General features: G+C 42.3%; 1 protein-coding gene across 1 annotated transcript in view; it reads right to left on the bottom strand.

The window, feature by feature from the left end:
• ZNF385D (zinc finger protein 385D) overlaps positions 1-26,800 on the bottom strand; it is a 782,386-nt gene that overhangs the window by 141,843 nt on the left and 613,743 nt on the right. Inside the window, exon 4 of the mRNA XM_052661397.1 lies at positions 10,884-10,994. Within this exon, the coding sequence (XP_052517357.1) occupies positions 10,884-10,994 (111 nt within the window). The remainder of the gene's footprint in view (positions 1-10,883; positions 10,995-26,800) is intronic.

Genomic DNA, 26,800 nt, shown 5'->3' with positions numbered 1-26,800 from the left:
AGGTTATTGATATTTCTCCCGGCAATCTTGATTCCAGCTTGTGTTTCTTCCAGTCCAGCGTTTCTCATGATGTACTCTGCATAGAAGTTAAATAAGCAGGGTGACAATATACAGCCTTGACGTACTCCTTTTCCTATTTGATTTCTAGTTAAATCCATGTTATTCTATACTTCCATACTCTACGTGTTTTTGTTTTTTTTATAATGCTGTACTCTAAAAGTAAAAATATCTTTCATCCTTCTCTAACTTACTGTTCTATATTTTATAAAGTAATACGAAGCCAATGAAATTCAAGGAAGAAAAACTGTCTTTGTGGGGTATACAAATGACAGATCAAATGTTTCTTTAATCAGATATTTATCTTAAATACTTTATGAAATCAATAAATATTTTACCATGAAAACGTCTATCATTACTCCAGTACTACTCTGAAAATGCTGCTGTCTTAAGAAATAAGAGTTGACTTAGAGAAATAAGAGCTCCTCTTCCTGCACAGCACACATATCACAACAGAGAACAGACTTGTGGCTGCAAAGCAGGGTGGAGGAGAGGAGGGCTGGGAGGGTTAGGGGAGCCGACGCAGACTGTTCTATGCGGGATGGACAAACAGGTCCTGCTGTGCGGCACAGGGGACCACACTCCATATGCTGTGACACACCATAACCAGAAAAATATAGAAAAGAAAGTACATACACAGACAACTGAATCACTCCGCTGTACAGCAGAAATTAACACATAGTAAATCAAGTCTTTTAACAAAAATATCATTATAGTCATAGCTAAGAGGAATGCTGACTCTGAGCAATTGATTTAAAAACATTTACTTCTCAATGTCTTTTTAAACCATGAAGAGAGCTAGTGTTACTTAAAATAAATTCAAAATTTAAGATAAATATTCCCAAGCCCAAGCCAAAACATAAAAGAAAAAAAAAAATCTAACTTAGGAAACCATTTTCAAATCAACAAAATTAGACTTGCAAACATTCTAGTAAAACGTATGCTAAACTGTTTTTTACAGCAGCATTAAATATTCATTGAATATGATTTTAATTTCTACCATAACTGCATTAAGAATGGGAAAAAGTTAATACAAAAATAAGGAAAAATAGATTATGAGCTACTCTTTGGAATGAAGAGGGCAAAAGCACAATGATAAGAACAATACAGTAGAAATTACACACCAGATTCTGAGTGCTATTTTGGGGGCATCTTTTGTGTGAGGGAACAGGCTGAGGCGAAGATAGCAGCGACGCCTCCATGAGACCAGATGGAAATGATCAAACCACGGACAAAAGCCTTGAAGGCAAGTGCTTTTCCCTTCCCGGGATGGTCTGTGCTGGCCTTCCAGGTGTAATATTATGTGCACTGATGAGCTGATCAGCAGAACAGAACATCTACCCAGCTGTAATCAAGAGTGATTGATGGTTGGGACAAAAAAGTTGATTATCATGACAAGTTCACTGATGCAGAGAAAATAAGCCTCTGCTTGGGAAATGGATAAAACCTGTTCAGAGACTACCTCCTGAAACCTTATTATATAGAATCTAAGAGAAGGCTTAAAGTCGTACAGAGGAGCCTGATGTCCCAATAAACCTGATAAGAATAAATCTGCCACACGTCAATCTTCAGAGAGTGCTAGGTACAGGATTTAAAAGTACATGTAGGCCCAATAAAATGGAAACCACACGCTCTCAGTGCTATGCCTGTGATTCTTAAAAGTTCTCTCTCCATGTCTCAAATTATCACTGAGACTCGCACATGGACACAGAACATTACACTTTCACAGCAGAGCACGTCTCCACGTGTCCTCCACCGCTCCTCCGCACAAGGAATGCGCTCCCCAAAGGACTGCAACCTTTACTACCATCAGATTCAATTTGTATCAAAACTGAGATATGGATGCGGACAGCAGATCCCAGAGGCAGTGTTTTGCATTGAAAATGAGGTTTGGCAGGCTTGGGAAAGGTGCATCCAGGCCAGAACATAGGGTGCACGTACAGGTTTATGAGACAGCGGCTGGGTTATGCAGAGATCCACAGGTTGTGGAGACAGGCATCCCTCTTTTCAAGTTCTGGTTCTACCACCATATTCTAGCAATGCAACCCAAAATGTGTGCCGTTTATAGCATGCCCGGTACAAAGTCATTCTCCATCAATTCATGATACAACCAAACAGCCGCTCCTCAACTAGTCATCCTAAAATACTCAGTGGGAGGAAGGTAGCTTCATCTCATCTCTAGAGAGATCTTGGGTCACGGGGACATGCAAAAAAGGTATGTTTCATCACAATTACTGTAGTTAATTAGGGCTTCCCAGGTGGTGCTAGTGGTAAGAACCTACCTCCCAGTGCAGGAAAGGTGAGAGATGTGGGTTCAATCCCTGGTCAGGAAGGTCCCCTGGAGGGGGGCACAGGCAAGCCACTCTAGTATTCTTGCCTGGATTATCCTATGGACAGAGGAACCTGGTGGGCTACAGCCCATGGGGTCCCCAAGGGCCAGACACAACCAAAGTGACTTAGCACACACACACACTATAGTTAATACAGAGAACAGGACTTAGCAGAAGAGACAATAACAAACGCAACTATAAGGAAAGGAAAAGTCCATACAACCCCAAATAACTTAAGAACAGTTTTATGAATTACCTCTCTTCCCGGCACCTCTGCCCCATGCGGTTCTAAGTTTCCAGGGCTATGGTGAGACTGATAATGTATGAAATGCTGAAATAACTTACAGTGAGATATAATGAAAAAACGCAAGGAGCCTAATAAACTGTGAGTACAATAAACGGAAATGGTTGAGCAAATTTGGTTTTTCAAATTTTGAGACTTTCTATTATTAGCAACCATTAATGCAGCTGCTACTTTTGTTTTCTACAAGCTCATTAGTGCCTAGTGATATTATGAGAAATGCATATGGTGGTAGAAAGAGATACAAAGCAACTGAAGACGTTTATAGAAGACATGCGCAGCAGCAGGTTCTGGGCCACAGGGCGACACCAAGCATCTCACTCCATGGCTAACAAAGACTTCATGAGTCAGAAAGTGAGGAGGTGGCTGGTATGCTCTGAAATCTTCAGGGTGTAATCATAAAGTTAAAATTGGGGAATTTGAACTACACTGATTTCTTTGCAAATAACCGAAAATTCAGAGGTTGTTACAAGGCAAGCTTTCCTCATCACAAGAACCAGCTTCAGGGCGGTTCTCAAATCTAATTCCACTTATTCATTTCTTTTTCAAGTCACGTGAATTTCCATTACTCAGGTTTCAGGGAACCAGTTGCTTAGGATACGAATCCTGCTTTGTAGGCAGGCAGTGGGAAAAGGCAACATAAAATTCCATTTTTTATCAAAATGCAGCAATTATTCTAAATGTTCTTAGTGAAGCTGCAACAGACACTGTCTTGGAAAATCCTGTTTCAATGTTCATTTTCTTGAGATGGCAATAAAGAAAAATGTTTCTGGTCTTGAGTACTTCGGCCATTTATTTATTCAATATTTATTGAGTGATACTTAAGAGTCGTCAAGCTCTCCCAACATTAACAGGCTGCCTGCCTCATCTTTAGGGACAAAGAAAGCATTTTAGCATATTTAATCGGAATCATACCTCTTGCTCACCACGTTCAACCCTCCCCATGACATTCTGTCCTTGAATGGTTTACGCATGCCTAACTCTCTTCTCAAACTGCGTTCAATACGTGGCATTTGATGAAACAGACGTGCATAGATTCTCTATTGTCCCCACCCTTCAAAACTTACTATAGTAGTGTGGCTTGCCCTTGAGGCAATTCTCAGTTTTGAATTATGTTCCTAGGTTCTAGCGATCTGTACTACTGGCAATTTTACTACTGACATTAACCTTGATTAACTTCTTCGTTATTTGTGGAGCTGAAGTGACCGATTGTCTTAGCTGAAAACTTTCAGCTGACACCAATGCAAGTCTCGAAATAAATTTTCTTTAGTGAAGGTCCCTTGATGAGAGAAGTAAAACGCTGCGGTGGGACCTAGGAGCCTGGCTTTCAAGTCCAGCAAGTTTCAGCAGCTTAGAGACCTCGAAAAACTCACCATCTTGGCCTTTGGTTTTCCATCCATACAATCTATAAAACAGACAGAATGCTTTCTTAGACATCTCTTAAGTCTTAACTAGTCTCTGAGGGACTCAGGGTATTTCACAGAAAGATGAAAATCTCTGTGGTTAGTTGGAGAGGAAATGGTAACCCACTCCAGTATTCTTGCCTGGAGAATCCCATGGACGGAGAAGGCTGGTGGGCTACAGTCCATGGGGTCACAAAGAGTCGGACACGACTGAGCGACTTCATCACCTCACCTGTGGTTAGTGGAGGCTATGTACACATCTGCTTGTCACATCTAAAATCAACTTTCTCTTTCTAGACTTTCAAAATCAAATTTTCCGTGTCTAGGACAATTTGATACAAAGGTGAATCTTAATATTTGTTTTTCCTTGTTTATCAAGAAAAGAAGCCCAGAGAAATACGGACTCTTCTGGGAATTTCTCTTTTTTTCTTAGTCCCTTACCCTTCATTCCATCCGCAGATGAAAGTCTAGAATGTTCAAGTCGACTCAGAGTCCTGAAAGGTCCCAATACTGAAGTTTTATTTTAAAAGCCTGCCAAAGAAACACACTGCCTCTTCAGTAGATTCCCCTACTCTCAACAGGCTCGCTGGCTCCAAAAGTCTAGAACAGCCAGGCCCAATGTTTCCTGTTCAGTCTTTCTGTTCAAGGTTTGTTTCCTGAGAAGTCCTGGCAGGGCCCTGGGCTCTATGCAAGACGCAGAATGAACCGAGCACTCTCTGAGGACCTGCTCCGAGGAGCTCCTCCCAAGGGCTGGCCTGGCGACTCCAGCCCACGGGCCCAGATGGAGTCCTCGGGCACAGACCCTGGATGGCCCTATCCTAGAACCACATCTGAAGAAGCAAAGCGCCCAGTGGGAGAGCCCGACACACAGGCCAGAGCTCTCAATAGCTCTGCGAGTCCCGGAGACAAAGAGCACACGCCTATGAAAGAGATGCTTCAAAGCTGCCTGAAAATTTAATTTATAACTGGGTTCCTCTGAAGATCCTTTGGGGCACAGCAGCAGCAGCAACAGACTTAAAGAGGTTGAGAGTTTTTTTTTTTATAAAAGCGGCTGTGCCAAGGACATATGGTACCTGCTGGTTTTAAAGGTGAAAGGTAAAGATTGACCTGGAGCAGGCATCTCCAATGTTAACACTAAGATACACAAAGACGCTTTCAACAGGGTCAATCTCTGCAAGCACCTTTTTTTTTAAAGGAAGATATTTTCAAACTTCTATATTCCTTAACAAGTACTTTAACATTTGAAGAGTGAAATAGCTGTAACTTACTTATTTATCCCATAAAATAAAAATGACCATTCCATTTCATTCACTATAGAGTTAATAATCCCATTGCCTACATGTTGCATTTTATATCCTTACAACATGGCTCTAAGAAATGGCTCATCATTTCAAATGAGATAATTGTGGAACAAAATTAACACAACCTATTAAGAGAAAACACATTTCAACAATGGTTGTCAAATTCCTGATTGAATATTTTTTCTACCAATTCACTCAGCTTCTCTGGATGCTGTGCATCTTCAGGTTTGAGGTTACACGGGTTTCCCCATGCATAGGTGTGTACTAACCTTTCTCCTAAGATATCAATAAAAAGCTGAAATTTTAATGAAACAACAATAATATCACTCAACTTTCCTGGGCATCTCTGAGACTGAAGATATTGCCAGAAACAGGCATGGGATATTTAGAATATTGCAACTGAGACACGCTTTGGGATAAAACACGTAGCTTGAAAACCATAACAGGATAGTAGAGGCAAAAATTCTTTATAAACTGAAGTATACTCATAAAGGAAATTTGGAAAATAAAGTAAAAGAATAGGTCTTCCACTCCAAAACTAGCATTGGTTTTGGTTTTTCTCTCCATCTCAGCCGCACTTCCTTTAAATATCAGGGCTCCACCCACCCCCATATTATTGATTTAAATATTTAAAAGATGTGTCCTAAGATCTTATGTTAAAGACAGTGTAATTACCTAAGTTTGGTCATTTGGTAAGAAAAAATATTCCCATTAGCATCTTCATCATTATCTTGCCACGTTTGATTATGGAAGTTTTCACAGAGATAGGAACTATATTCAAATTTATTGTTTGGTTTCACTACATTTCTGGGTTCTAAAAGGCAGAACAATGATTTCTATTTTACAATATCATCAGAAAATGTATCAGTTATAGAAGTGATGATCCCAAGGAGTCCCTTTGGAGGGGCTTGTGATCTGTAAGGAATGACGTCTAAGGAGGTTGCTTTCCCTCTGGTTCATCAAGCAGTCCCCTAAAGTCATTAACGCTTGGCTGTCTCAAGTCGTAAAGGATTTGTTCCTGCTGTATTCTAGTTCAGGGGTTTACACCGACACTTGCATTTTCCTGGTGTTTATGACTAACTGTGTGAGTGAAGAGCAGTGGAGGGGCATTGGGAAGGCTCTGCAGACCTTGTGGGGAGCGGAGCCCATGGGGAGAACAGCCCAGCACAGCGGACTGCCCCAGGTCATTCCACGGGGCAAGGAGCCCTGGGACTCTCCCTCTGGATGCTGGGCAGGGAACATACAGGGCACCGGCCACACCATCGCTGTAGGGAGGCTGGCTCTCTGGATGGACCAGCCACACCATCGCTGTGGGGAGGCTGGCCCTCTGGGTGGACTCACCGCCCTATCTGGAGAAGGTGAGGCAGAAAAGGCCTGGACACGCACACCGGCCCGGCGTGGCCCGCCTCTGCCACACGGCCTTGGATGAGCCTCCTCCGCGCTTCACACCTTGTTTCCACCTTGAAATTAGCAAGCTTCCCTCAGTCTCTAACACACCAGGAAGTGCTATTTGGGGGACATCCACCAGACTGACGCTTAGATACTACAAGTTTGTGATCCTCAGTTTCGGGGCCTCAGATCTTATTTTCCATGCTATAAACAGTCACTGAGTAATTAATCATTCTCTACCTCACTTAATAATCTTACAGCCACGCTGGCCTTGCTGTAAGTTTTCTTTCACAGGCACACTTACCAACTGGTCCAGGCCAACGGTAATTGACGCTTATTTTAAGATGCTGATAAAATAATTGGACAAATTAGAACCTTTCATTCTTTAATTAGAAGCCTTTTTGCATAACTCCATGTGTGTCCCACATAAATGTCAAGAAGAGTTTCATTTTTTCCCCAAAGTGAATGCCTGCACCAGGAGAAGGTAATCTGATTTAAAATGCATACAATATAATGTGCTACTTAGAAAAATATCCATAGAGCAAGAAATGAAAAATGTACTGGGAACATGTATGGCATAACACCAAACTGCAGGCTTTATAATACAAAGGGTTAAAGAAATAAATAAAAGCTTAGAGGGAAAGGAAATTGAATTTTCATGATGTAGAGATGAAAAGAACTACAAGCTATTATTTTCATTGGAAGAGGAAGAAGCTTTGAAATGTAAAAAGGTTCATAAGGCAAAAATACTTTCCTATGTGACAGAGGATTCAACCAAGCATACAAGTGAATTACAGCGTCACTTTTCCAGATTCTAGGTTTAAGAATGGAGACAGGATGATAAATGCTCGATATACGTGGAAAGAGCAAACAAGCAGTTTTATTGGGATTTAAAGCTTTTGAAGAATAAAATGATCTATATGCACATATATATGTATTTTCTCTTTATTTAGAGACATTTATATATGAATGAATGGATCATAAATCCAATTTATCTTGGCATTCAGTATTAAAAATTTCACAAAATTGGTATTTATAGATATGACCAGTCAATGAATAAACAAATCTTATATTTTCAGCACATTAGTTCCCCTTTATCGACATCATAATGCCATAGACACATTTTTAAGGTCTCTAAAGGAGTTTCCACTCCTATATTTCAATTTTGCAATAATTATATTTTGCTTGTAAATCATAGTTAATAGGTAGCTATGTAATTTAAAAACTCAATAATATTGGAACTTCCTACTTAAAAAAAAAAAAAAAAACACACAACTACAATTTAAAAAATTTGCACAGCATAGTATATTTAGTCAAGGTTCAACAAGGAAAAATGTAAGGGCAATGAATGTATGTGTCCAGTTTGCACAGATCAAAGAACTGGCCTGGGTAAATATCTGACAAATTCAGGTGGTCATGCTATTCAGCTAAAAGCTAAATCAAACATCCACATGAGTATCTATTGGAGGTGTGATAACTATATTTAAGTTCTAATCCCTGGAAATGATGGATATGTTACATTATATGACAAAGAGGGTGAAGTCAGCAGATGAAAGTAGGTTGCTAAACCGCTAAATTTAAACTAGAAAAGTTATCCTGGATTATCCAGGTGGGTCCACTGTGATCACAAAGGTCCTTAAATGTGGAAGAGTGAGGCAAAAGAGTGAGAGTGAGTCCATACGAGACGAACTCATTCGGCCTTGCAGTCTTGAGGCTGGGAGGGGGTATCACGCCAAGGAAAGAGGGCAGCTTCTAGAAAAGAAAGACAAGGAACTGAAACCTCCCCAGAGCCCCCGAAGGGCCATTACCCTGCTGATACCCTGCTTGCAGCCCTGTGAGACCAACTCTGACTCTCAGCTCCACAACTTCACAGTCACAGAGCGGAGTCCCCTTAAGACACTGAACGTGTGGAATTCTGCTACAGCAGCAAGAAAAGATGAACACAGCACCCTCTAACGAGTAGTCACGCCTGCACTGCTCAGTTATGACTGACAGTGGTACCTGCCACGCCTCCAAACACCGCGGAACTTTTCCTTTTAGAGGAATCTGATGGCACAGTTGTGGAGTGAGAACCGATTTCCCTAAAATATACATCCTGGTCCCTACATCACCTTGAAAATTCATTAGCAAATGAACACAAATACAGTTTTTTAAATCCTCTCTTATGATGGAAATAAAATAAGTTTACATTTTAGATAAGAAGTATGCAAATCTTTATTTTTATTATGTTCCTTATGTTAATAATCATAATATAGTGTTTCCTAAAGCATATCTAAAAGCATTTCTAGTTTTTTAAAATCTGATTTTGATATGCATCTGGAAGATTAGTAGAAACACTTGCTGCTGCTACTACTAAGTCGCTTCAGTCGTGTCCGACTCTGTGCGACCCCATAGACGGCAGCCCACCAGGCTCCCCCGTCCCTGGGATTCTCCAGGCAAGAGCGCTGGAGTGGGTTGCCATTGCCTTCTCCAATGCATGAAAGTGAAAACTGAAAGTGAAGTCACTCAGTCATGTCAGACTCTTCACGACCCCGAGGACTGCAGCCTACCAGGCTCCTCTGCCCATGGGATTTTCCAGGCAAGAGTACTGGAGTGGGGTGCCATTGCCTTCTCCGAGTAGAAACACTTAAAAAGATATAAAAAGAAAAAAAATGACAAACTATCATGAAGCGGTGAGTCACCCATTACTGAAGATAGCCAACCCAAAGACAGCCTTGATCTAGCCAGTGGTTTCTTTTCATTTAGTGGGAGATTGGGTTCAATAAGCTTGAAGTCTTTTTCTAAGACTTCGTTTACAGTAAGTTTCCTTAACATGGACAAAAACATTAACAATGAAACTGTTGGCAGAAAGGTTGATACTTGAAGGAGCCTCGTCAGCTGTAAAGAGTGGAAATGTGGCTCCTGAAAGACTTCCTCAGCATCATCCAACCAGTTCCAAAGTGAAATTTCAGAATAAAGAAGGACACACTTAACAAGTATGGAAATATGCAACTGTTTGCTGAGTATTTTTAAATGATCAAGACTGCACTACTAAGTTCAGAACTCTTGTTTGTATGTCAGGGAAACTTCTTTTATACCACCTGGAAGAGAATATTACATAATACTAATCACTTGAAATATTTGTAAGTCAAGCTATAGTAATCTTCTTAAAATTCAAATCAAGGTGCTAATTATTAAAAAAACAAACACTGAAACAAACAAAAAGAAACAAAAGACATCCTTTCAAATAAAACGCTGCATGCTTACTGTACTCTTACTATTGACAGTAGCCCATTCGAGCGCTATGCTGGCAGCCTCCTCTCCGCTTTTTTAAGTCAGCAGAGGAAATGTTATAAAACTATCTGGTGATTGTACCAGTTTAAGGATGCGATCATAAGACAGTACCAAACTTCATACAAAATGAAATGTCCTCACAGGAGGAAAGAGCCCCTCTGGGACACACCTGTTTCCTCCGCCTGATCATCCATGGGCTGCCTTCCTCATCGCCTAAGGGGCCTACTTGCCGAGGGCGGTTAGATGCGGGGAGGCCTAACGTTCTCTAGAACCCAGATTTGTTTGGTCATCTCCATAGAGCACATCAACTTAGGGCCAGCTCAGGGCACCCTAGAGGGGTCACACTGATAGGCTGGGGTCCTCAGTGTGCCAAGCACACCCACAAATGCTCAAGTTTTGTTCCTTCCAAACCAGCATTCCTTTTCTTTTCTGTTATCTCAGGACCAACTCCACACCAGGGCAGGTTGAGGAGGAGTGGCAGTATTTTCCATATGGGCTGCTATGGCCTTGAACTATCACCTGGGACCTACCTTATTTCAGAGATGGTATTTATTGAAAATCTCGTTAGTCCTAAATTCAGACTGTTCCCCAAAAGCAAGTGTGTTATCTACATTTAGCATTCCTGGGAGACTAAGAAGTACCATTAAACCACAAGTGCAGTTTGCTTCATAATATAGTAAACTCCGAAATTAAAGCACATAAGGAGTTAAAATGTTATCATTGAATTTTGACATGCTCAGTCATTGGAGAAAAATGTTTCAGAAATCTCTTCTGCAAGATTAGAACAGCAAACTGCATTTTTTCAGTGAATACTAAACGGTAAACTTACATCAGAATTAAATCTCAACTGGCAAATGTTGCACGAAATGATCTGCTTTCTTCGATGAGGAAGAGGAACCCCGAAAGTATGATTTATCACAGCTTTCTGAATCGGGTCCATCTGTAATGACAAAAAAAAATACAACAAATAGAAATAAAGCTTGTCAGTTCCATTGGAATGTTGCCTGTTTCATTAAAGAACCAATCTGGACAGCTTCAATCTACTGCCTGCACTAGAAAGAACACTTTTATTCTAAGAAACGGCATTTCTACTTTCTTAGAAAAGAGACAACAACAAGCCAGAAGCACAGTGTGATAAAGAAATGATAAATGTACCCATTAGAGTTTGCATACTAACCGCTTCTCCCATTTAGGATCCACAATTGTCCCAGTGTGATAACCCTCCTATATAATTAAAGATCTATCAAAACTCAAGTTATCATGACTGTGTGAAATCTTACACAGCAGTGAGTCTGTACCATTGCCTCAAACGGACTTCAAAGTAGACAAGTGGCCATGAAAATAACTTGAGCCTCTTTACGCATAATTAACCTTCTGCTATGTTGGGTGTCTTTTCTGCCTTAAGAATCGAGCATGGGTTCCCCTGCTATCATCTGAAAGGAGAAGCCACTACCTTAGGACCCATCTTGCGGAAGGCTGCAGAAAGCAAACGGAGATAAAGCACAGAGGCCCAGAGACACAGCGCAAAGCCTTGGCGGCTGGCTGCTGGGACGCAGAGCATGCTTCCCTGGGGAAAGAGCTGGCAACCCCGACCTTGCTGATCACGGTTCCTGCCGCCTCTACAAGGGCTGTTGCAAAAACAAAGGCTGGACGCCGTTTCCACCATTTGTCCTTTTTTTTTTTTTTTTTTTGCAAATCCTCTTCGGATTTGCTTTGTTTAGTGAAAGCAGGTACTAATGTAGGTCTTTGGTCAAATCGAAGTAGAAAACAAACTTTGAAAAAGCAAGGCTTGCTTGCACACAAATTCTGCTTTCTAAGAATTCAAACATGTGGAACTGTGAGTTCTTTCCACGATCACTGACTGATCCCCTAACACATGGTGCTCTCCTATGGGCTCACTACTCACAGGTCAGAGAGTTTGGGCCAGATGTCAGTTCTCTCTGCATCCCACTCCCAGGACAGGATACAGGACATCCAAAGCATGATGCTGGCAAAACAATGCTGGTAAAATGGAATGTCACCAAGGTTCGTTCCAGGGTTCTCATCCACGGTTCCCAAAGGATAGTCAGACTCAAATTTTGATTGTCTTCTTAATACACGCACAGCCTCTGTGCTCATATGCATTATCTCTTAAGCGTGTGATGAAGTTTAGTCATAATAATTCTTGAAATCACTTAGTGCAGTTCAGTGCCAGGCACATTAAAAGTCAATAAATCTGGGCTATTATGTTTTCTGTTTTGTGTACATGTATGTGATGACTAGGGGTAACAGGAGCCTCGCATTCCTACGGTCTTGGTTGGCACTTTCTATCTCTCACATGTCCAAAAAATCGTTTCAAAATGATTTCAATGTCCTACACCAGCCACTGATTCTGTTCAATACTTGCAGACTTTGGAACTCTTAACTCTCATCCGATACAAAGTTCTTCTGAGAGTCTTCCCCATGGACTGAATCAGTTCAGACAAGATTTGACATACACAAAAGCTAAGCATATGTCTGAAATAACGCTCTGAGCACTTCGGTGATACATTATAGTTCACTAATTAGCCTAAATCAGTTACTGATAAATCCTACCTCCTTTTGTGTGTTTCAAATCATCAGAACCCATTAACTCATAGACTCTTTCCACCAGTAGGTAGGATAAAGGTTTTCTCTATTCACAACTTCTATAATGTTGTCTAGACACTCATAATGCACTATTCTAAATAATAATAAAATAATAGCATCAACAAAAAAATGACAGCACTCAGCATTTGTTAAGTGCCTCTCTGTGCTAAGTGCTAGGCTAGATGGTTTCTATATTAAACAGCTGTGACCAAGAAGAGCTCATGGGTTCTCATTTGTAGCTTTCATCACTTTACACTTTTCCTGATGTTCATCCCAGATTTTGGATGAAGCTCAGCTGCCCCACAATTTTTCTGGTCACTTCCAGGAATTAACAGATTCTAGGATCCCCTCCCCCACTAGTGAATTATACCATACTTTCTTTTCAACCAGTTTTGATTTTAATTTAAATACAATAAAGCTCACCAATGTTAAATTTACAGTTTGGTGAGATTTGACAAATAGATACAGTCTTAATAATTACCTCATAGAACACTTCCATTACCCATAAAGTTCCCTCGTGAGGTCACTTCCTGCCTCCCACCCCACCTGGTGAAATCACTACTCTGCTTTCTGTAACTATATTTTTTCCTTTCCTCAAAGTTCATACGAATGGGATCATACACTATACCATCTTCCGTGTCTGGCATCTTTCATTCAGCATGATGTTTTTAAGATCCACCCATGTCGTTGCACGCATTGGTAACATTCCTATTTACTGCTGAGTAGTAGCCCTTTGTATGGGTGAACCCGTGCGCTTCCCTGGTGGCTCAGACTTGAAAGAATCTGCCTGCTGTGCAGGAGACGCAGGTTCATTCCCTGGGTCTGGTAGATTCCCCTGGAGAAGGAAATGACAACCCACTCCAGTATTCTTGCCTGGAGAATCCCATGGACAGAGGAGCCTGGCGGCTACAGTCGATGGGGTCACAAAGGGTTGGACACGGCTGAGCAGCTGACATTTTCACTTTCACCCTAACGTGATTATCCGTGTGTTAGCTGATGAATGTTTGAATTGTTTCCAGTTAATTCTATACGTTTTTCAAATCTTAATACATGACCTAAGCTCATTTCTAAATTCAGTTCTGCATCTGAATCCAAACATTAAAAATGAACATGAAGTTGCCATTTACTTTTCTTAGTTTGAACCTCAAGTGCTCGTGAGAAAGGTCATAGGGCATGGCACAGGATTCTTCACTACCCACACTGCCCTGTCTCCCACCCCAGTTAAATCAAACTTTCCTCAGCCCCGCCTCATCCCTATGTCCTCAGAACCGAAATGGAGCTCGAGCAGAACCCGAGGGCCAGCAGCCACAGGGCTGCGTGCAGGAAGCTGCAGAGCCCGCCTCCCGCCTGCCGGGTCCCGGTGACAGCGCATCCAGATGCCGCCACAGGGCTCCGTGACAGCGCAGAGGGCACGGGGCGGGGCTTGCTCTTTGGCCAGCAACGAAGGAAAACGAAAACGCTGAAAGAGGCACTGATTCAGAGGCAGCTGCCTCCCCATTCTACCGCATGTGTCCCATCTGCACAAACAGGCTCCGTCTCTCTTCGGGATCAGGTGAATTACACCCGTACTCTACTCGGGAATCCTGAGCCCCTTTATAATGACAGTGCGAAGGAAAAAGGAACAACATGTTCATACTGAAGATGCTCTCTGAAAATACATAGCTGTGAGTTGATCACATTTCGGGAGTAGCTATTTATTTTTGTCTTTCAGGAATGTTGGTCACTTCCACTGACTGCATTCAATCCAAATCGGTGTGGGAGGTATTTTAGAAGCAGACACTTTAGGCAAATGTGGCATATTCTCTAGATTTAATTCTTTTTTTTGTAACTGAATATTGTTCTGATCACTATAGCTAAAAAAATCAGACTTTAAAATGCAAAGTATTGTGTTCTTCAAAGGCGATCTTGTTTTCCAGTATACATTTTTAATTGAATTATCCTTTAATGATGAAATAAAAGCTATAGTTACGCCACTACACGTAATTCTCTCTTATTATTCCAGGAGCCTAGTACAACAAAATGACGAAAGTTTAATACTTTCAATAATGGACTTAAGTCAGTCCCCTCTTTAATAGATACAGCTACAAATATATGGAAAGCCGTTTACAACAAGGAATTAACAAGGGCTACATCTAAGTAATTTCTGCTGTTAAACAGGTAATTAAGTGATACCACATGGTCTATATTGGAGAAGGAAATGGCAACCCGCTCCAGTCTTCTTGCCCGGAGAACCCCATGGACAGAGGAGCCTGGCAGGCTACCGTCCATGGGGTCACCAAGAGTCGGACGCGACTGAGCGACTAAGCGCAGTACTTGGTAAATAACTAAAAATGGCACCTGCTGTCACTCGGGGGACACGCACAGCCACTTTGTTCATTTCGCCCAAACACGGCATCATTTAGCATTGAGAACCCCATGGACAGCGGGGTCTGGCGGGCTACAGTCCGCGGGGTCACAGAGTCAGGCGGACAGAGGGCTGCACACGTGCTGTGGGGGCAAACGCGGATGCGCTGGAATCAAACACTGTGTCCCAAAGAAAGGCACGTGTGTCGGTCTCCTCCCTGCGAACCGACAGGTCCGAGCTGTCAAAATAATCATGCTTTCCTGTGTGTATGAGAATCATCGCTTGACATCTCTCTGCAAAAGCAGTCTCAAGAAACGCCAATGTGTGCAGGAAAGAAAAAAGGAGTTCTTGGGTTAAATAAATTGTAGGGAACCTAGGTGCCACAGCCTGGGCATTCACAGCACACATCTAACATTAAATCCTCTGAGATGTCCCACAGTACAAAATATCTGCTTTAAGTAACTAATTTCTAAAATAATATAACCAAAGCTTTTGTCGTTTGTTTTTAAAGTTAGCATCTTTGTTCAATACATACAGTTTAAAAAATGTGATCCTGTAAAATAAAATCATTATATGAATATGAATAAAATGTAAGCTTTTGTGCAAAAATAAAGTCATTAAACTAAAAATGTAATACCCAGAAATTGCAGTCGGACATTTCACTGAACCCATGCAGCCCTGAGTTAAAAACTAAAAAGAAATGGTAAAAGCTACATGGTATTTTAAGACATAGTTATATAACACCTAAAGTGGGATATTTTGAAAGCTAATATTTTCCAAATACATTATCCAACACTCCCCAAACCAACACACACAAGTGAAGAATGATACACTAGCTATTGATATGCTCACCCCAACTCTAGAGTAAAATTCAATTTGAAACTCAGCCTAAGGCCTTATTTAAAGCCAAATGAATATGTTTTCCTTCATTTCAGGTTTAAGGATCTTTGCGTTTCTTCCCAGGCCTTGCTTTTCCCTCACCTCCCTCGGGGCATTCTGCTAAACTGGTCTGTAGCTGAGCGGCCAGGGCCAGCCTCCGGTGAGTCGCTGAGGCTCCCTTCCCAATGCCCTTCCCTAGGTCGCTGCCGTGTCTTCAGGGAGGATGGATGGGGCTGAACCTTGCCTTTATCTCTCCTGCTCTAGAGACCTCCTCCCTCTGTTCCTGTCAGTTTGTCTGTTCCTGTTAGCTTGGTTTTCAGATCAAAGAATAAGAATTTAAATGCCAGAGTGTTTAGAAGTCTAGAAATATAAAGGTCGCCTCTTCCAGCTGGTATTTCTAGGGACAGTGACCTGTGACAATCAGGCTGAGGTCACACTTACTGGCACTCACGGTGCGTCTGTGCTTGTGAGCATTGCTTCTAGCCTAGCAACCTCCCGAGGAGCTCTCATTGCCCGTTGCCTAATATCACAGAAGTAATAAGCAGCACAACTTCCCACCCTAGCCCCCTCCATCCGGCACCACAGTACAGCTTTGTGATAATGGTGTCCTGGACTGCGTGACCCTGTAATGTAACGTGGCATCACCGACTCGATGGACATGAGTTTGAGTAAGCTCCGGGAGTTGGTGATGGACAGGCAGGCCTGGCGTGCTGCAGTCCATGGGGTCACAGAGAGTTGCACACGACTGAGCGATTGAACTGAACTGAGTATTAAGTGACACACAGTTTATTCCATCGACTATGAACTAGTAAAATTTGTGTTTATATGACTCATGTGTGTGTGTGTGTTCGTTGCTTAGTAGTGTTTGACTCTCTGTGACCCCATGGACTGTAGCCCACCAGGCTCCTCTGTCCATGAGATTCTCCAGGCAAGAACACTGGCGTGGGTTGCCATTTCCTTCTCCATTATATGACTTACACATTATTAAAAATTATAATAATTGCGTTTCTTCAACAAATTTTTCCATTTGAGAAAATTTGCAACTTTTGCCCTCTTTTAAAAACAGACACATAATTTCCATACCCAAAAGCGCATGCATGTTTTTTTTAATATAAATCTTAAATGTATCATTAGTTGCCTTTTTTCAAACATGCGCCTGCTGCCAGGCACCATTCCCATCAAGAACACCAAGGACTTCAGCATTCCCCCTTTCTCTGAGGTTGAGGGACGGAGCGAATTTGACAGGAATGCCAGTCGCCCAAGGCCAAGACACAGCTCTGAGCAGGGCTGGAGGGAGGCTGCCCGTGAAGCCTCCTGCTTTCTCTGCTTTTGCCCAACAGCAAAGGACATGTGTGAGTCCTTTCACAGACGGATTCATTCAACTAGAGGTAAGCGTTCTCCATTGAGCTCACTAATCAGGTCAGGCTCAAGTCTGCTAAATTGATACGTTTATGTAGGAAATACAACATATTCAAGACACAAGGGCACAACCGATTTTTCAATGCACTCAGCTTTCTTTTACCCTCAAGTCTTCTGCACATTCCTGTTCCTCTGCCTTGAAAACCCTTTCCCCACACCTTCTGCTTCATCTTCCTCTGACTAATGCCTACCTACTTCTCGGGACTCCAGACAGAACCCGTCTCTTCTCAGCTGACCTCCTTCAGAGAGGCCAGGTCCCCAGCTCATCCTTCATGCCACTCCACCGCCCCATCTAAAGGCCGCTCTTCTCTCGGGTCTCACCCAAAATGGGGAAAGTCAAGGCGGCCACCCCTCTGTGCTTTCTGCACCTGGGAATTAACAGAGTGGCTCCCACTTGGGCCAGGGCCCACCATATGACTGTTGAGTTGCTAAAACATAAACTGAATATTATTGAAGCCTGATATCAAAACTTAACATCTGTCTTGGAATGGTGTTAACTGCAGCAGTGAGAAAACCTGGGTTCACAAGGGAACCTTACGCATGAGGCGTGAGGAGAGTTTATGAAAAGTGAGAGCATGTCAATGACCCCAGGATACGACAGGGGTAGAGATGCTCAGAGCGGAGTCTGCAGCTGGCAGCCGCCACACAGGACTTGCATACATTCATTTATGAACGCATTTCTAGACACAGGTTCATTGAAGCACTGAAGCAATGGTTCGCTGGTTCTCTTTCTACTTTACAGGTCAACATCAGACCATTTCCCCACCAGGGGTCTTCCCAGGCAAAGGCTAACAGACACTGTTCTACTCAGCTCAGGAGAAGCTGATTTTGTTCAGAAAACCAGAGCTTGAACTTAAATGGGCCAAACCTTTTGGATGCTCTCCAAGTACTCGGGACACGTCCAAATGCAAGAGACCTTTCAGTAGCTTTCTGCCATGGCTATTTTCGCTAATGTTCTCCAAGCAGACTAATAACGTGAAACAGAGGGTTCAAAGTAAAGCACGATGAGCTTGAAGGGGTCGTAAGAGATTATTTTTCTTGGAATCATTTATGTGCTCTGGAAAGTTGCATTCAGCCAATGTATCGTGGCACTGTTGTGGAATTCCCACAGGTAATTGCACTCTGAGATTTTTTTTTTCTTTTTTTAATTAAAAAATATTTGACATATTTCATTCATGATACTATTAGTGTCAGGTATACAACAAAGTGAGTCAGTTTCACACACACACATGTATTCTTACTAAGATTCTTTCTCATTATAGGTTATTATGAAATATTGAGTCTAATTCCCTGTGGCCGTAGAGTAGGCCTCTGCTGTTCATCTATTCTAGGTCTACCAGTGTGTATCTCTGTTCATCCCAAATCCATCGGTTTGTCCCTCCAGCCTCCTTCCCCTTGGGTAACAGCAAGTTTGTTCAGCTTGTCTGTGGGTCTATTTCTGTTTTGCAGATCAGTTCATTATTGTATGTAACACATATATTTTTACAGATTCTTTTGCTTTATAGATTATTATAAGATATTGAGTATAGTTCCTTGATTTTTAATTGAGTTTGTGGACATATTACTGACACATGTCTCATCATGGAAGTTTAATCCTGTTCACCTTTAAAAACCATCTGTATGTGGTATTTTCAGGGAGAAGGGTAGGGGCTATGTGCCACCCATGTTCTCATTCCCTGTGGTTCTCATCTGTTTTCCTGGAACCCACTGAAGATTAATATATATTTAAATTTTATTGACATATTTCCTGTATAAGTGAGAAAAGGTATACCAGGAGAGAAGGAAAAAAATCAGAGGAAAAAAAGGAAGAAAAGAAAGTGATTTACTTCTATGGATGGTCATTCTTTTTCTGCAATGGGATATTTTTTTTCAGGCCAAAAGAATATTCATTTCAGTTCAGTTGCTCAGTCGTGTCGAACTCTTTGTAACCCCATGAATCGCAGCACGCCAGGCATCCCTGTCCATCAACAACTCCTGGAGTTTACTCAGACTCATGTCCATCGAGTCAGGGATGCCATCCAGCCATCTCATCCTCGGTCGTCCCCTTCTCCTCCTGCCCCCAATCCCTCCCAGCATCAGAGTCTTTTCCAATGAGTCAACTCTTCGCATGAGGTGGCCAAAGTACTGGAGTTTCCGCTTCAGCATCATTCTTTCCAAAGAAATCCCAGGGCTGATCTCCTTCAGAATGGACTGGTTGGATCTCCTGTCAGTCCAAGGGACTCTCAAGAGTCTTCTCCAACACCACAGCTCAAAAGCATCAATTCTTCGGCGCTCAGCCTTCTTCACAGTCCAACTCTCACAACCATACATGACCACAGGAAAAACCATAGCCTTGACTAGACGAATCTTTGTTGGCAAAGTAATGTCTCTGCTTTTGAATATACTATCTAGGTTGGTCAAAACTTTTCTTCCAAGGAGTAAGCGTCTTTTAATTTCATGGCTGCAGTCATCATCTGCAGTGATTTTGGAGCCCCCAAAAATAAAGTCTGACACTGTTTCCACTGTTTCCCCATCTATTTCCCATGAAGTGATGGGACCAGATGCCATGATCTTCATTTTCTGAAAGTAGAGTTTTAACTCAACTTCTTCACTCTCCCTTTCACTTTCATCAAGAGGCTTTTTAGCTCCTCTTCACTTTCTGCCATAAGGGTGGTGTCATCTGCATATCTGAGATTATTGATATTTCTCCTGGCAATCTTGATTCCAGCTTGTGTTTCTTCCAGTCCAGCATTTCTCATGATGTACTCTGTATAGAAGTTAAGTAAGCAATATACAGCCTTGACATACTGCTTTTCCTATTTGGAACCAGTCTGTTGTTCCATGTCCAATTCTAACTGTAGCTTCCTGACCTGCATACAGGTTTCTCAAGAAGCAGGTCAGGTGGTCTGGTATTCCCATCTCTTTCAGAATTTTCCACAGTTTATTGTGATCCACACAGTCAAAGGATTTGGCATAGTCAATAAAGTAGAAATAGATGTTTTTCTGGAATTCTCTTGCTTTTTCCATGATCCAGTGAATGTTGGCAATTTGATCTCTGGTTCCTCTCTCTGCCTTTTCTAAAACCAGCTTGAACATCTGGAAATTCATGGTTCACGCACTGCTGAAGCCTGGCTTGGAGAATTTTGAGCATTACTTCACTAGCTTGTGAGATGAGTGTAATTGTGTGGTAGTTTGAGCATTCTTTGGCATTGCCTTCCTTTGGGATTGAAATGAAAACTGACCTTTTCCAGTCCTGTGGCCACTGCTGAGTTTTCCAAATTTGCTGGCATATTGAGTGCAGCACTTTCACAGCATCATCTTTCAGGATTTGAAACAGCTCAACTGGAATTCCATCAAGGTGATTCAACTAGCTTTGTTCATAGTGATGCTTTCTAAGGCCCACTTGACTTCGCATTCCAGGATGGTCTGGCTCTAGATGAGTGATCACACCATCATGATTATCTTGGTCTTGAAGATCTTTTTTTGTATAGTTTTTCTGTGTATTCTTGCCACCTCTTCTTAATATCTTCTGCTTCTGTTAGGTCCATACCATTTCTGTCCTTTATTGAGCCCACCTTTGCATGAAATGTTCCCTTGGTATCTCTAATTTTCTTGAAGAGATCTCTACTCTTTCCCATTTTGTTGTTTTCCTCTATTTCTTTGCATTGATCACTGAGAAAGGCTTTCTTATCTCTTCTTGCTATTCTTTGGAACTCTGTATTCAGATGCTTATATCTTTCCTGTTGTCCTTTGCTTTTTGCCTCTCTTCTTTTCACAGCTATTTGTAAGGCCTCCCCAGACAGCCATTTTGCTTTTTTGTATTTCTTTTCCATGGGGATGGTCTTGATCCCTGTCTCCTGTACAATGTCACGAACTTCCATCCATAGTTCATCAGGCACTCTATCTATCAGATCTTGACCCTTAAATCTATTTCTCACTTCCACTGTATAATCATAAGGGATTTGATTTAGGTCATACCTGAATGGTCTAGCGGTTTTCCCTACTTTCTTCAATTTAACTCTGAATTTGGCAATAAGGATTTCATGATCTGAACCACAGTCAGCTCCTGGTCTTGTTTTTGCTGACTGTATAGAGCTTCTCCATCTTTGGCTGCAGAGAATATAATCAATCTGATTTTGGTGTTGACCATCTGGTGATGTCCATGTGTAGAGTCTTCTCTTGTGTTGTTGGAAAAGGGTGTTTGCTATGACCAGAGCATTGTCTTGGCAAAATTCTATTAGTCTTTACCCTGCTTCATTCCATATTCCAAGGCCAAATTGCCTGACTTCCTACTTTTGCTTCCTACTTTTTTGGGTGTTAGTTCTGAAAGGTCTTGTAGATCTTCATAGAACCGTTCAACTTCAGCTTCTTCAGCGTTACCGGTTGGGGCATAGACTTGGATTACCGTGATATTGAATGGTTTGCCTTGGAAACAAACAGAGATCATTCTGTCATTTTTTAGATTGCATCCAAGTACTGAATTTTGGACTCTTTTGTTGACCCTGATGGCTACTCCGTTTCTTCTGAGGGATTCCTGTCTGCAGTAGTAGATGTAATGGTCATCTGAGTTAAATTCACCGATTCCAGTCCATTTTAGTTTGCTGATTCCTAGAATGTCAACATTCACTCTTGCCATCTCTTGTTTGACCACTTCCAATTTGCCTTGATTCATGGACCTGACATTCCAGGTTCCTATGCAATATTGCTCTTTACAGCATCAGACCTTGCTTCTATCATCAGTCACATCCACAGCTGGGTATTGTTTTTGCTTTGGCTCCATCCCTTCATTCTCTCTGGAGTTATTTCTCCACTGATCTCCAGTAGCGTGTTGGGCACCTACTGACCTGGGGAGTTCCTCTTTTGGTATCCTATCATTTTGCCTTTTCATACTGTTCATGGGGTTCTCAAGGCAAGAATACTGAAGTGGTTTGCCATTCCCTTCTCCAGTGGACCACATTCTGTCAGACCTCTCCACCATGACCCACCCATCTTGGGTGGCCCCACTGGCATGGCTTAGTTTCATTGAGTTAGAAAAGCCTGTGGTCCTAGTGTGATCAGATTGACAAGTTTTCTGTGATTATGGTTTCAAATGTGTCTGCCCTCTGATGCCCTCTTGCAATACCTACCATCTTACTTCGGTTTCTCTTACCTTAGACGTGGGGGATATTAAAAGAATGTACCTTAAAAGAATATTAAGTTTCTTTAAAAGGGAAGACTGCTGACTGATCACACTAATATCACCCTGCGGGGAAGACTCTAGTCCTTAATTTGGACACTTCGGACACCCTGTTATCAGCAATACAGGGACAGAATCTGACTCAAATGCTTTTACTGGAATCTTGTTTCTGATGGACTTAAATGGCAAAACCTCTTTGGAAGGCAATGCAATGCCTATGGGGCTGGCTGAGCCAGAAGTCACGTCACCCAAGGTTCAATAGGCCTGTCTCTGAATAAGGTCTAAGTAACAAAATCTAACAACTCCAGAGCTGGGACTCCATTTACAAAGAGCACCCGAAGAGCATAGTCTTGTGGATTGGGCTGGAGGATAAATTTCAGAAATTCATTAAATGACCAGCTGCACCAGAAGTTCAAAATCACATCTGGCTTCTCTGCAGGTCACTGAAATGTGGGTTGGGTGTTGGAATCTGAAGTGAAAAGACAGGAGAGGACAGGACATTTTTTTGTACAAATCATGGATGGTTGAATGAAAGGGTTTTTCCCCTTAATCTGAAATTATGTCCTCGCTACTTTTGTTAAATTCCTTTCTTTTTCAAAATCATGGTGCTATTAGATGGATGGATGGATGGATGGATGGATGGATGGACAGATGTAGGTATGGATGGAAAGATAGCTGTGTGGATGGACAGATGGGTGGATGGGAGGATGGATGGACGGACAGATGTAGTATGGATGGATGAAAACAACTGCAACATTAAAGTATGACATCAATTTACCTTTCAAATATTCTAACCATACATTAATTTCCTAGTGTTGCTATAAAAAAAGGACCACCAGCTGACATCAACAGAAATGCATTACCTCACAGTCTGGAGGTTAAAAGCTCAAAGTCAAGATGCTGGGAAACCATACTTAAGTCCTCTGAAGTCTGTAAGGAGAACCCCCCTGCCTCTCCCCAGCTTCTGGTATCTTGCCAGCCATCCTTGGCAACCCTTAGCCTACAGTGGCATCACTCTAATTCTCCATCTTCACATCCCATTCTTCCTGAGTGTGTCTCTGTGTCCAAATTTCTGCTTATTATGAGTACCAGTCATATGCGATTAGGGACCACTCTTGTGAACTCATTTTAAATTGATTATCTCTGTAAAGTGACTATTTCCAAATAAGGTCACACTCTAATGTACTGGGAGTTAGGATTAAAACAAACTTTTGGGGGGTACAAGATTCAACACAAAACAAACTGAATAGGCAACATGCAAATTCACAAACTGGGCATCCTTGGTGGCCCGGTGGGTAAGAGTCCATCTGCCAATGGAGGGAACGTGGGCTGCATCCCTGCTCCGGGCAGATTTCACTCACCACGGAGCAGCTGAGCCCAGGCACCGCAGCTACCGAGCCCGCGCTCTGGAGCCTGAGAGCCGCGGCGACCGAGCCACGGGCAGTTACCGAGGCCGGTGCGCCCCAAGCCCGCGCTCAGGGCAGACAAGCCTAGGCACCTGGACGCGTGCGCACCGCGACTGGAGACCCGCCCCCAGCCACTGCACCAAGAGAGCACGTGCTCAAAGCAGTCAAGAACCAGTGCGGCCAAAAATAAAGAAACCCAGCTTAAAAAGTGACTTGGTGGAAAACACAATTTTAAAAATCTACAAACCACTGTGAAATTTTACTCAGGCAATAATTCTACGATTTCTTGATTAAAGGAAAAATCAAAATCTATTTTCTTGGCTAGTGTCTGAAAGGGAAAGCTGGAGCAATCGATGGATCACTGAGACCATTTCTTGTCTGCCTTCTACCGTTTATGATCAATTTTAGCCTCAAAGAGTCCTGTGATCCCCAAGAACCTAGAAAGAAGAAATGCATTTCAGAAACTGAAATATACACAGAGACAGAGAGGAGGCTGACAGAACTGAAAGAAGCCTGTCTTTACTAGGGCGCCTACAGAGGATTTAGGGCTTGCCCCATAGCTCAGCTGGCAAAGAATCTGTCTGCAATACAGGAGACCCTGGTTTGATTCCTGGGTCGGGAAGATCCCCTGGAGGAGGGATAACTACCCACTCCAGTATTCTTGGGCTTCCCTGGTGGCTCAGCTGGTAAAGAATCCGCCTGCAATGCGGGAGACCTGGGTTCAATGCCTGGGTTGGAAAGATCCCCTGGAGAAGGAAAGGCTACCCCCTCCAGTATTCTGGCCTGGAGAATTGCATGGACTGTGTATAGTCCATGGGGTTGCAAAGGGTCGGACAAGACTGAGCGACTTTCACTATACTATATATACTACAAATGATTTAGATGAGGTAATTTGAAAATTTCACAAAATGAAAGTTATAAAGGCTATAGAAAAATTAAACAATGAAACGTTGATATGAGCTATGTGAGCAACTATCCTGATTTTAAATGCTTGGTTAAAGTAGAAAAGACATAAATTCAGGGGTACATGTTTTACAATGTCCCTTTTCTTCTTGCTTCCCTGCTTGTTTGTTTCCTTTTGTAAATCAATCTTTCGTGACTTTAAGAATGCATAATGGTGTGTGGGGTGGTTCTTTTTAAACAAATTCCATCTCCATAAGTAATTTATATGATCTCTTCTAGCATGAAAATCCCAAGATAACACGTTATATATGGAATTAAGCACATGAGAATATCCTTACTTCTCTTTATGTTTTGCTCAAAAATGCAAATGTCTGCACATATGTTTGTGCGTGTATACACATGCATGCATATTGTTTATGTACCAATTCATGTACCAGTTGGTACAGTCCCTACGTAAAATCTCTCATTGTTTTGAATTTGGCAGGACTCAGTTTCTTCTGTTCTGTGTTTGGGCTAGACTTGATACTTCCTTGAATTATTCTACTCTTTGCACTGAAATATTCATTCAGTAATTTACACACACATTTCCCCCATCCCCTATAGGTGGCCCATATGCTTATTTTTATTAGCCAGCGATGTGGAATTCATGCCATCAGAGGCATTTTGTGTTGGCAAGCACTGCCTCCACAAACTAACCTGGGTCGTGTCTTTGGATTCGCTCCCGTTCCTTCTGGCCTCCGATATTCTGCTCCAGTAGCACAGATTTACTGGCAAGTTCTTGCCGAATCTGGTGTGGTCTATGGCCTCCTTATCTTTTGTAGGCCCTTTCTTTCCTCCAGTCTTTATTGCTTACATAGTATATGTGTAATTCTTGTCTGTTTATCCAAAATGCTCTCTTTCCAAGAAGAGCCCCTCCGGTCTCATAGCCGATGGAGCCAAAGAGCCCTCCTCCCCATTCTCACAACACGCTACATGTTCCCACATCCTGTCATACAGTATTCATCTCCCAGATATTCTGCTTACAGTCCTCCCTTCCCAAGACTGCAAAAGATGGAGTCAGTTTTGCTCATCTTTGAAAAACAAGTACCTGAAAACAGAAAATGCTCAGAAAAGCTTTATTGTTGAAAGAAGTAATTAGATAAGTAAAAGCAACCACTTCAGCTGCTGTCAAGCATTTTTAGGAGAAAAAGGCAGCCAAGGATATGATTCTCGGTTGAAGCCACACAGTTCAGTTCAGTTGTGTAGAAAATTTGCATTGTCGTCTGAAGTTGACTGCATTTGGGGGTCTTGATGTAGATATTCAAAATAAACTTGCATGTGGAAAAAATAAAAAACAATAATAGCTCTTAAAATGCATGCCACATATTTAAGGCAACCATTCTCAACCCTGGCAATACACCAGGAATCATCTGGGGAGCTTGTTAAAAGTATAGATTGAGATCCCAACACAAGGCAAATTAGTTCAAGGCTTAAAAGGCTCCATGGGGGATGTCTAAGAAGTACTGGTCAAAACCTGCGTAACAGAACCAACTTTCCGGCTTCCCTGGTGGCTCAGTGAGGGAGAAAATATCAGCCTGTCAATGCAGAAGCAGTGCTATCCCTGATCCAGGAAGATCGCACACGCCGCAGGGCAACTAAGCCCATGTCCCACAACTACGGAGCCCACACCCTAGAGCCGCGCTCTACAACAAGGGAAGGCATCGCAATGAGCAGCCCAGGAATCTCCACTAGGGAGGAGCCCCTGATCACAATCAGGGAGGAGCCCTGATCACAACCAGGGAGGAGCCCTGACCACAACCAGGGAGGAGCCCTCCTCCCAACCGGGGAGGAGGCCTGACCACAACCAGAGGGGAGCCCCTGATGGCAACTAGAACAAAGCCCAGGTGCAGCAATGGAGACCCAGCACACCAAAGGTAAATAGAGAAAATTAGAGAAGCAACCTCCTACGATTAAAATATTTCACCAGTTGTTTCCTGGAAACCACTGTCTTCTTTCCCAGAAATAAATAATTTTTAGCCAAAGAATTCTAAAAA

Source organism: Budorcas taxicolor, chromosome 24 (assembly GCF_023091745.1).
Source record: "Budorcas taxicolor isolate Tak-1 chromosome 24, Takin1.1, whole genome shotgun sequence".
In the NCBI taxonomy this organism is placed as follows: domain Eukaryota; kingdom Metazoa; phylum Chordata; class Mammalia; order Artiodactyla; family Bovidae; genus Budorcas; species Budorcas taxicolor.
Note: the sequence above shows the minus strand (reverse complement) of the source record. Positions and strands in the feature narration are given on the sequence as shown.